At 52.1% G+C, this 8,969-nt stretch overlaps 1 protein-coding gene across 1 annotated transcript; it reads left to right on the forward strand.

The window, feature by feature from the left end:
* The first annotated feature begins 831 nt into the window (after positions 1-831).
* TMEM109 (transmembrane protein 109) lies at positions 832-8,550 on the forward strand. The gene is made up of 4 exons (XM_036258720.1): positions 832-912; positions 5,326-5,570; positions 6,486-6,588; positions 7,055-8,550. The coding sequence occupies exons 2-4, from the start codon at positions 5,334-5,336 to the stop codon at positions 7,444-7,446; spliced, it is 732 nt and encodes a 243-aa protein (XP_036114613.1). The 5' UTR covers positions 832-912; positions 5,326-5,333; the 3' UTR covers positions 7,447-8,550.
* Positions 8,551-8,969: the final 419 nt, after the last annotated feature.

Raw genomic sequence — 8,969 nt, forward strand, 5'->3', positions numbered from 1 at the left:
AGAAGACAGAATTAGAAGGCTGATTCGGGTAGGGGTTAAGGGTTCCATTTTAGAGTGCTGAGTTTCAGGAACTGCTTTAACATCAAAGGGGAGCTTTCCCAGGGCAGCCAAGGTGATCTAGGCGTTGAATTCCCATACCTACTGTGAAGTGTTTTTATAGTAAAGTGGAAACAACTGAGACTCCGAGATGACGCGACATGCCTTGAATTACAAAGCAGGCAAGGGTTATCACCTGCTTCCAAATCCTTGCCCTCCCACCCCCATCTCCAACCCCGAATGCTGTTCTTTTGTAGAGATGGGGTCTGGGAGTTGGTTCCTTTCCTTCTCTACAATTGAACATTTGGGTGCCATCTGCAGACTTCGGGAGTGGAATTGCTCTCAGAGAGAGCGGATGCATTTCCCCAGCGCTGTGTGGCTTTAACTGCTCCAACACCTCTTCCCTTTGTGCCTTTTTCAGCAAGTAAAGTTTCTGAAAGGACCATGGGCTGGCTCTTGGGCGCCCCTTCGTTAGAACATCACCCAGGAGTCAATACACGCTCAAGGACTACATTGCCCGAAATGCCAAGGAGCAGGAGGGGCGGATAGGCTTCGACCCTGAAATCAAAGATCCAGAGTACACACTCTACAGCCCAGATATGGTCACGTCTTTCCCCTTTCCCGCCACAGACTTCCGTTCCCAGCTCGAGCTTCCGATCCCACTACTCTCCCGGTGGGAAATCCTGGGCAAAAACAAAAATCGAGAGCGCATGCGCATAGCGCACCAAGTTTAGGCCGGGAGGGAGCGGTAGGCAACCGGGCACGGTCTGCCTTGCGCGTGCGCAGACGATAAACCAACGCCCGGGGACTTAGGCGCGGGTTTGGTGGCTCGTTTTAGCGAAGTCGCACGTGAAGGGCAGCAGTGGCCGGAGGCCGGTGAGTGTGAGCTGAGACCCGGGCTCAGGGACAGGCCGGGCCAGGGAGTGGGCAGCCAGGGCAGGCGGGGCCAGGGCGGAGCCGCGAGGCCAAGCGAGCACGAGTGGGGAGGGGTCCGACGTCGCGCGGCGGGAAAGGCGACTGGGGACCTGGATCCTTGTTGCTATGCAACAGGGGGCGTCGTTACTAGGTAACAGGAGGCACGCGTTTCCCGGGAGCAGAGGATTCCGAGCGCTGCTGGGAAGTCCCGCCGAGGCGCGGTGGCGGTCAGGCTGGGGGACGAGGCCAGCACTGAGCAACTCGCCCCCGCCCCCCGCCCCAGCCTCCTGCGGCCTCGCTGCGAGCCCTTTGGGGTACCCCGAATACATGGGCCGTGCAAGGTCTCTTGCCAGAGACACCACCCAGCAAGGGCTTGGCAAGAGACTTGCTGTTCGAAATAGCGCATGCCACTGACACCCTGTCTCGGGTAGGCTGGGCCCCGGGGAGGGCTCAGTGCGGCTGGGAAGCTGCCCCTTTGCCTATCGCCCTGCCCCCAAACAGTTGCTGGGAAGCAGCTGTCAGAGGGTTGTTTAGCGGGGGCTGTCTCCACCTAACAGGACGCTGACTTCATTCCTCTCTGTGGCAGCTTCGCCCTTCTTTGAGCTTCCTTTAAGCACAGCTGTCCTTCTTGGGTGGCCGCTGCATATTTGGATTAACTTCAAAATAAGCCCCTCTCCCACCTCTCTATGGTTTTCCATTGCCACAATCACAGCTTCTAGGCGGCTTCTAACAGCCATTTAGTAAGCACGTATTAGTCATTGTTCTATGCTAGACACGGAGAATTCCAAGAAAAGTTCGTTGTGGAAGTCTAAAGGGGGAGGCAGGCATATAAACTGCTAAATTCTGCTACAATGTAATGAGTGGTATACTGGCAATTTGTGTACTGTAACATTTCTTTGTTTTTGTCTTTTGTTTTTCTTTTTGTGTTGTACTGCAACATCTGTTTACTGTGTACAAACTCCTTGCAAAGAGTCTTAACCCCGCTTAACCCTATTGTACATTTGAGGAGACTGAAACTCAGATAAGTAACAGGCACAAGGTGGTGGCTTCTAATTTGTGGCAGAATTGAGCCTGAGACCAAAATTGAGGGTCCTTTGTACACTGGTACACTTTTAGGACTTTGCCTAGAGTGTGCTTTTCCCTGGACTGCTGATTATGGTTATGCATCAGAAATCCTTGGCTGCTCTGAAAACAGAAGTTTGAGCCCTCTCTGGGAGAGTCTGAGATAGTTGGCCCGGGTGGGGCAGACATCCTTGCATTGACAGGCCCCATCCACAAGGCCATTCTGACAGGAGACCAGAGGTGAGAACCGCTGCTCCACAGGGGTAGCTCTGAGCAACGATGGGGAAGTCAGGGCCAGCAGAGGGCACCAGGTGACCTGCCCCTCCTACCACGTAGTGATTCCTAGTCTGAAAGGAAACCAAACAGAGGAAGGAGCCTTGGCAAGGGGTGTGTGGACCAACCCACCCTGCCCTCTTAACAAACCACACCTAAACATGCAGTGCCTTCTCACTACCACAGTTAAAGGAAGCAGTTTCCCCCTGCTCAGCGGGTTTTCCTGGCCCTGCTGAGCCATATTGCAGCTGCCTGAACAACAGTGGCAGGACTAGTCCCCATTTTTTTTGCAGTCCTCATGTCTCTTGCTTGGTACAAAACCACAGCCTATAAGCCCAGCAGGTGGGTCATCTCCCGGCGTGTAGTCTGGTCCTGGGAGTCTGGATGTCCTCTTACTTTGAGCTTGTTGATATTGGGAAGAACTTTAAGTGCCTTGAGGGCAGGGACCATAGTTTATGGAGGCAGCGTAGGGGTGTGGAGTGAGCAAAAGGGCAGGATTTAGACTTTTGGTTCTGGAGTCAAGTCCCAGTTCTGCTATGTGAACTTGAACAAGTCACTTGACCTCTCTAAGCCATGGTTTTCTGAGTAAAATGTGGAGAATAGCAGTACCTTATAAGATAGTCTTAAGAGTTAAGTGAAGTGGTGAAATAAGCACTTTGTAAATTATAAAGCCACACACACACAAGTTGTTGTCGTTGAGTGCCTACTACTTGAGGCTAGCCATTGCAGGAGATGAAGATGCCTAAGACATACTTTCTCCCAGAGCTCAAGACTGCTTCTGCTCTTGACCATGGCTTTTTTGAGTGAAAGTGTTTGATTGGGCTGAAGTGAGGAGGCATAATGATGATGGGTCAGATTCTTGCTACCTGGGATTAACCTGGAAGACAAGACTCCTGTTAAAGAAAACAATTGGAAGAAATGGACTAGCCAGTAATCTGCACTCTTATCTGCAAAGGGCACACTCCAGAATCCTGTTAGATTAGGTTTCCGGTGCACTTCAGAAGGTCAGCTGGCAGAGCAACGCTGGCCTCGCTGTAGAGGGGTTATTTCAAGGTCCCCCAGCTCCCCTCAACTGGGGCAGGTGGCCGCTTGAAAATGGAGGCTAGCGCAGAACTCAGCAGGCTGCCATCGGGGGAGCCACTCATGTCACCCTGACCTTCTGGAGTGGAGGAGGCGACATCTGATTCCTGCAGGTGGAGGTCCTTGGATATAGAATCCAACCCAAGATAACAACCCTGCTCTTTAAGTCCCCGGTGTGGTTATGACCCAGATAGCTCAGGAACTGACCTGTGCTTCCCTCATCTCTGACCACTGGCAGGCAGGAACCATCTGGTTCTTGATTTGTGCCAGAGTAGAAAGCTTCCCATGATGGTGTCGTTCCACATGAATGGCATGTTTTGTAGCCCTGCTTGATCCTACAGGTCTCAGGAGAGACTTAGGGCAGCTGTTTCAGAACCAGGAAGTGCCCGAATTCAGTATTTTTATAAATAAGCCTTTCTTGAGCCCTCTTCCTTCCCACTAAGCCAAAAAGGGAGCATCCTCTCTTCCCTCTCCTCCATCTCGGTGGCTCTGATTTCTGGCCAAATCTCAGAGTGCCCTGGTGACTGCCAAAAGTTCAACCATCTGGCTGCTCCTACCTCAGGGGCATGGCTTAGCCTCTGATCATCAGGTCTGAATCTTGGCAAGTCCCTGGAAAAACGCAAGTTCATTTCTGAGCCTGGAAGCTGGGGCTGTTTGACATTTCTCAAGCATGCAGCAAAGAGCACGTCTTAACTCGCCTATAGTATCATGTAACAGATGAGATTGGAGCACAAAACCCTAAGTGGTTAAGTGAATTTGTCACCAGTAATTCACAGAGATGATTGGTAGATGCCACATTTCTTTTAGCTTACAAATAAGCTACTGTGTGACTTTCTGAATCACTTCTGAGACTTCCGTCAGAGACCATATAGCAGGGTGGTGGTGTGTGTAAGGAGTCTGATGTCAGATGTACCTGGATTCAAATCCTGGTTTTTCCACTTATTTCTTATCTTACCTCAGTTTCATCATCAATCAAATGGGGAATAAATAACACCTACATGATGGCTTGTTATGAGGATTAAATGAGATAGGTGGTGCATGGTTAGCTTTTTATTAATGATAATATTAATTCTTTAAAGACTGTGCTTTAACCTTTTGCCTACTTCTCGGGCTGGAGAGTTGAGGTCTTTCTAGTCTCTGGGTCTCAACTTTGCACAGTGGAATCACCTGGGGAGCTTTTTCAGGTCTAAGCCTAGGCTACATCCAGACAATGACATCAAAATCTCTGGGCTTGGGACAGCAGCATCAGGCCTTTGTGAAGCCCCCACATGATCCCAGTGAGCAGCCACAGTTGAGGTCCGCTGTATTACCTGTACTCCAGTGAGTATGTGATTTGAGAGCAGAGGCTTGAGTTCGAATCCTGGCCTTTCTACTTAGCCCAGTTTTTTCTCATCTGTGTCAGTAAAGGCGAGGAAGATAATACCCACCTCACCTGATGGTCCTGCAGAGCAAATGGCATATATATACACTTACATTCTTGTTTGAACACATAACTGAGCACTTTTCTTTATATTGTTATATGGTGGTAATCCTATTTGTGTGCTGTTTTTTTAAGTTGTATTATATTAGCTTTATCTTAAGTAGATTATAAGTTCTTTGGGGACAAAGCCTTATAATCATATACTTTTTTTTTTTTTAATACCCAAAGCACCTAAAACAGAGACAGGCCTTCAAAATTCTTAGAACTGGAGTAAGCATCAGAGAGATCATCTCATCCAGCCCAAGGCATTGAGTAATACGCACTGGTTAATTAATATGCAAGTGGTAAAGAGTGTGAAAGAGGAATCTGTGAATCAGATGGTTGTGCCCAACTTAAGTTGGAAGCCCCAGTTCCAACCTTCTCAACTTTCTCACTAGCAGGGCAGGGCCGGAGGAGGGTACTGGGGCAGGTCATAGCTGAGACAGGAGGTTTCTATGCCAGTCTGGCCCTCGGTTCACCCTGTGCTTCTCTCCCTACAGACCCAGTCATGGCAGGTTCAAGCAGCACCTGGCCATCAGGCAAGCATCTGTTCAAAGTCATCCTGATGGTCCTAGTGGCCCTTGTCCTCGTCCACTCAGCATCGTCCAATTCCCCTCGAGACTTTGTGCCACCAGGCCAGCAGAAGAGGGAGGTGCCAGTTGATCTCTTGAGCCAGATAGGTCGGTCTGTGCAGGGAACACTGGATGCCTGGATTGGGCCAGAGACCATGCACGTGGTTTCTGAGGTAAGGAAGGTGGTCCCTGCTGTGACTACATGCACTGAGAAAGACAAAGGAGGAGACATTGTTCGTGACCACCCCATCTTGGCTCTGCATCCTCTGTGTCATATCTCTGGTGCAGAGAGCCCCAAATTCCACAAAATGAAGCAGACAGTACCTGCCTTTGCACGCCGATGGTTTGAATTCTACTCTAAGGCCCTTAACTCCACCCCCATCTTCCCCTTGTTCCTGCCCCTTCTTGCCATAAAGGCTGGAAAATGAGCCATATTTACAAATCCATGCCACTGGGTGACCGGGAGTCTGACTTTGGTCTACATTTGACCTAAAGTAGTAAGTTGGCAAAATATCAAGACCCGAATCATTTCTTCACCTGTAGAGGTGGGGGTGGGGAGCTGACTCAGGGGCTTATGTCAGGACTTTCTCTTCTACTTCATGGCATCCCAAACATGGTGTCACATACCTCTGATAGATGGTGCTAAATGGCTGAGATGATCATTTATAAAATCTGTAATATAGTAGAGCTGACTGACTCCTTTTTCACGGAAGCATCCTAGCTCTTTACAGCTGTTACTTCATGATTCCTGGAGGCTAGGGGGACCCCAGTCTTACATGGTGACTACAACAGGGATTTGATGATTCCCCACGAACATACACCCATGGCTACCAGTAAAGTGTTCCAGTTGAATTAGGGCCCAGGTGTCCTGGGTTCTAGTTCAGGAAGGAGCAATGGCCTGCTATCCATCCCTGTGCACTGGAAGGCAGTTGTGGAAGGGACCCCCCGCCAGGCCTGGGTGGGCAAACCTCTGGCTGAGAAGCGGGTGGGAGACGGTCCTGCGGGCCTTGCTCGTGCCGTGGTGGTGAGGGTTGGAGGAGAAGCGCCTCATTAGTTACGGATTCATCTCAACACTGCTCTTTCCACAGACCACGTCTCAGGCGATGTGGGCCATCTCCTCATTCATCTCCGTGGCCTTCTTCGCTCTGTCCGGGATCGCTGCGCAGCTGCTGAATGCCTTGGGGCTGGATGGTGAGTGACAGGGAACTGGTCGGTCAGCTGGAGCTTAGCCCATAGCTGTTTGTGGGGGTTTGTCTTTTCAGGGTCTAAACTTTTCCCCAGCCTCCTGACACTTCCCAGGTTTCCGAAGAGGCCAGCATAAGAGCAGGCCAAACACTACGACCACCTCCTAGGCATTAGCTCCATGTCAGGACAAGCTAAGCCACGGTGTCTCATTTAGCTTACCCACAGCCCAGGGAATTACTCCCACTTTGGGGACGAAACAGGCCCAACCAAGGGTAGTAATCTACCCATGCAGCAGGAGCCAGAGCCAAGATTCAGGCTCACATCTCTGTGACCCAGTGGGAAGGATTTGTTTTCCTTTGCAGGGAGTGTAAGTCCTCCCCCTCTTTGGGTTCTAACCTGCCCTGCCCCCCCCCCCCCAAGCTGGCCCCTCACCACTCCAGGTGGCTGATTCTGTGACTCTTCCCCCTTTCAGGAGAGCACCTCACCCAGGCCCTGAAGCTCAGCCCCAGTCAGGTCCAGACCTTCCTGCTGTGGGGAGCTGGGGCCCTGGTGATCTACTGGCTTCTGTCCCTGCTCCTCGGCTTGGTCTTGGCCCTGCTGGGGCGGATCCTGTGGGGCCTAAAGCTTGTCGTCTTCCTGGTCGGCTTTGTGGCCTTGGTGAGGTCGGTGCCAGACCCTTCCACCCGGGCCTTGCTCCTCCTGGCCTTGCTGACCCTCTACGCTTTGCTGAGCCGGCTCACTGGCAGCCGGGCCTCGGGGGCCCAGCTGGAGGCCAAGGTTCGGGCACTGGAGCGCCAGGTGGAGGAGATGCGCTGGCGGCAGAGGCGAGCAGCCAAGGGGACCCGGAGCATGGAGGAGGAGTGAGAAGGACACCCAACAACGCCTCCGCCACCTTTGTACCAAAGAGCTGAGCTGCTTCTGGGTCGCTGGCCCTCCTTCCAGCCCCCTGCCCCTCTCTTGCCCTATCTCTGAACCATCAGAACTTCTATCTCTGTACCAGACCCCCTAGCTGACAGGAAGGAAGACCATCCCCCCTGCTGGTCCCCTGTCTGGGGTTGGTTATCTTACCTTTCTCTGTCTATCTCAGCCAGGGCAGCTTGGAGGGCACCCCCCCCACCCCACCCCCGGCCTCCAGCTTGTGCATCTGTTCTCAGCGAGCATCACTGCCCAAGTTCCAGCTCCCTCCCTGTTTGTCTCCTTCCAGCCCTGTGCTCCAACCACACCATTCCCTCAAGGCCTGCTCCTGTCCCCTTCATTGCCCAGGGTGGGAAAGAGACAGGGCATATCGGACCTGAGGGGAAGGGAAGTGGGGATGTTCCCCCCAGGGCTGGGGACGAGATGCACATTGAGTCTGTTACAAGTGCCTTAATCCAAGCCAGTGGGCCCTCTGCTTGCCCGCTGCTGTATGTATGTAGGAAAGTGCATGGTGGCTGCTTTGTGTCAAGAAGAGAGTGGTTTCTCTCAGGATTTTGATTCTCCTTCAGCCAAAGCAAAAGATGACTGCTTCATAGGCTGTGCCTGCAAGTAGGACCATGCAGTGGCCGTCAGATCCCCTGTGGGGATTTCAGGGACCTGAGTCCGAAGGAGGACCCCTCTCCTTGTCTGCAGAGCTCCAGGCGGGTCTCATTTCTCCCTCCACTCGCTGCCACCAAGGAGTTGCTGATCAGGGCCCACTCCAGTGGCCTGGGAGGATCACGGAGCAGACACCCCAGAGATGGCAGCACAGCCCCTTCCCTTCACAAGCTCTGTGGGGAGCAGGGGGAGCCTGCCGACCTCTCTCCACCAGGGCTCTCATTCTTCCTTTGAGGCTCCGGTGGAGGTGGGCATCCTCCTCTGCCAGGCCGGAGCACATGATGCACATGACATGAATTGAGAATAAATGCCCGGTTTTTACTGTTAAGGTTTGATGTTGAGTCACAGCTGCAGTGATATATATTTTTATCAGCGCTTGGTTGGTTTTAAATAAAGTGCACGCTATTTTATTATCTTGTTTGGTGTCAAATGTATTACTTAAAGTCTGGATTGCTTTGCTTCACACTCTACAGCTAAAGCCACTTCTGTAGCCACTTCACAGCCGTCTTGACTTCTTTCAGCAGGGGCAGTGTGGAGGTGGTGGAAAGGGAAGGAGGGGAGGGGACAGGAAGGAAGACTGGTACCAGGTACCCTTCCCTCCAGGAGTGTGAGGAATGAAGGAGGCCTGCCCCCATTATGAAACTTCCAGGAACTGACTGGCACCCCACCCTTTTGCGCATTAGTGTCAAAGCCTGGAGACTTGCCTGCCCTCCCTTCTTCCACCACCAGAGAGGATTTTCCTGCGCTGGGGTTCCCAGCCCAGTCCACAGATTGAATGGATTGTTTTGTCGGGGGTCTGGGCGTGGATTTTTTAT

This window comes from Molossus molossus, unplaced genomic scaffold (assembly GCF_014108415.1).
Source record: "Molossus molossus isolate mMolMol1 unplaced genomic scaffold, mMolMol1.p scaffold_m16_p_13, whole genome shotgun sequence".
Classification (NCBI taxonomy): domain Eukaryota; kingdom Metazoa; phylum Chordata; class Mammalia; order Chiroptera; family Molossidae; genus Molossus; species Molossus molossus.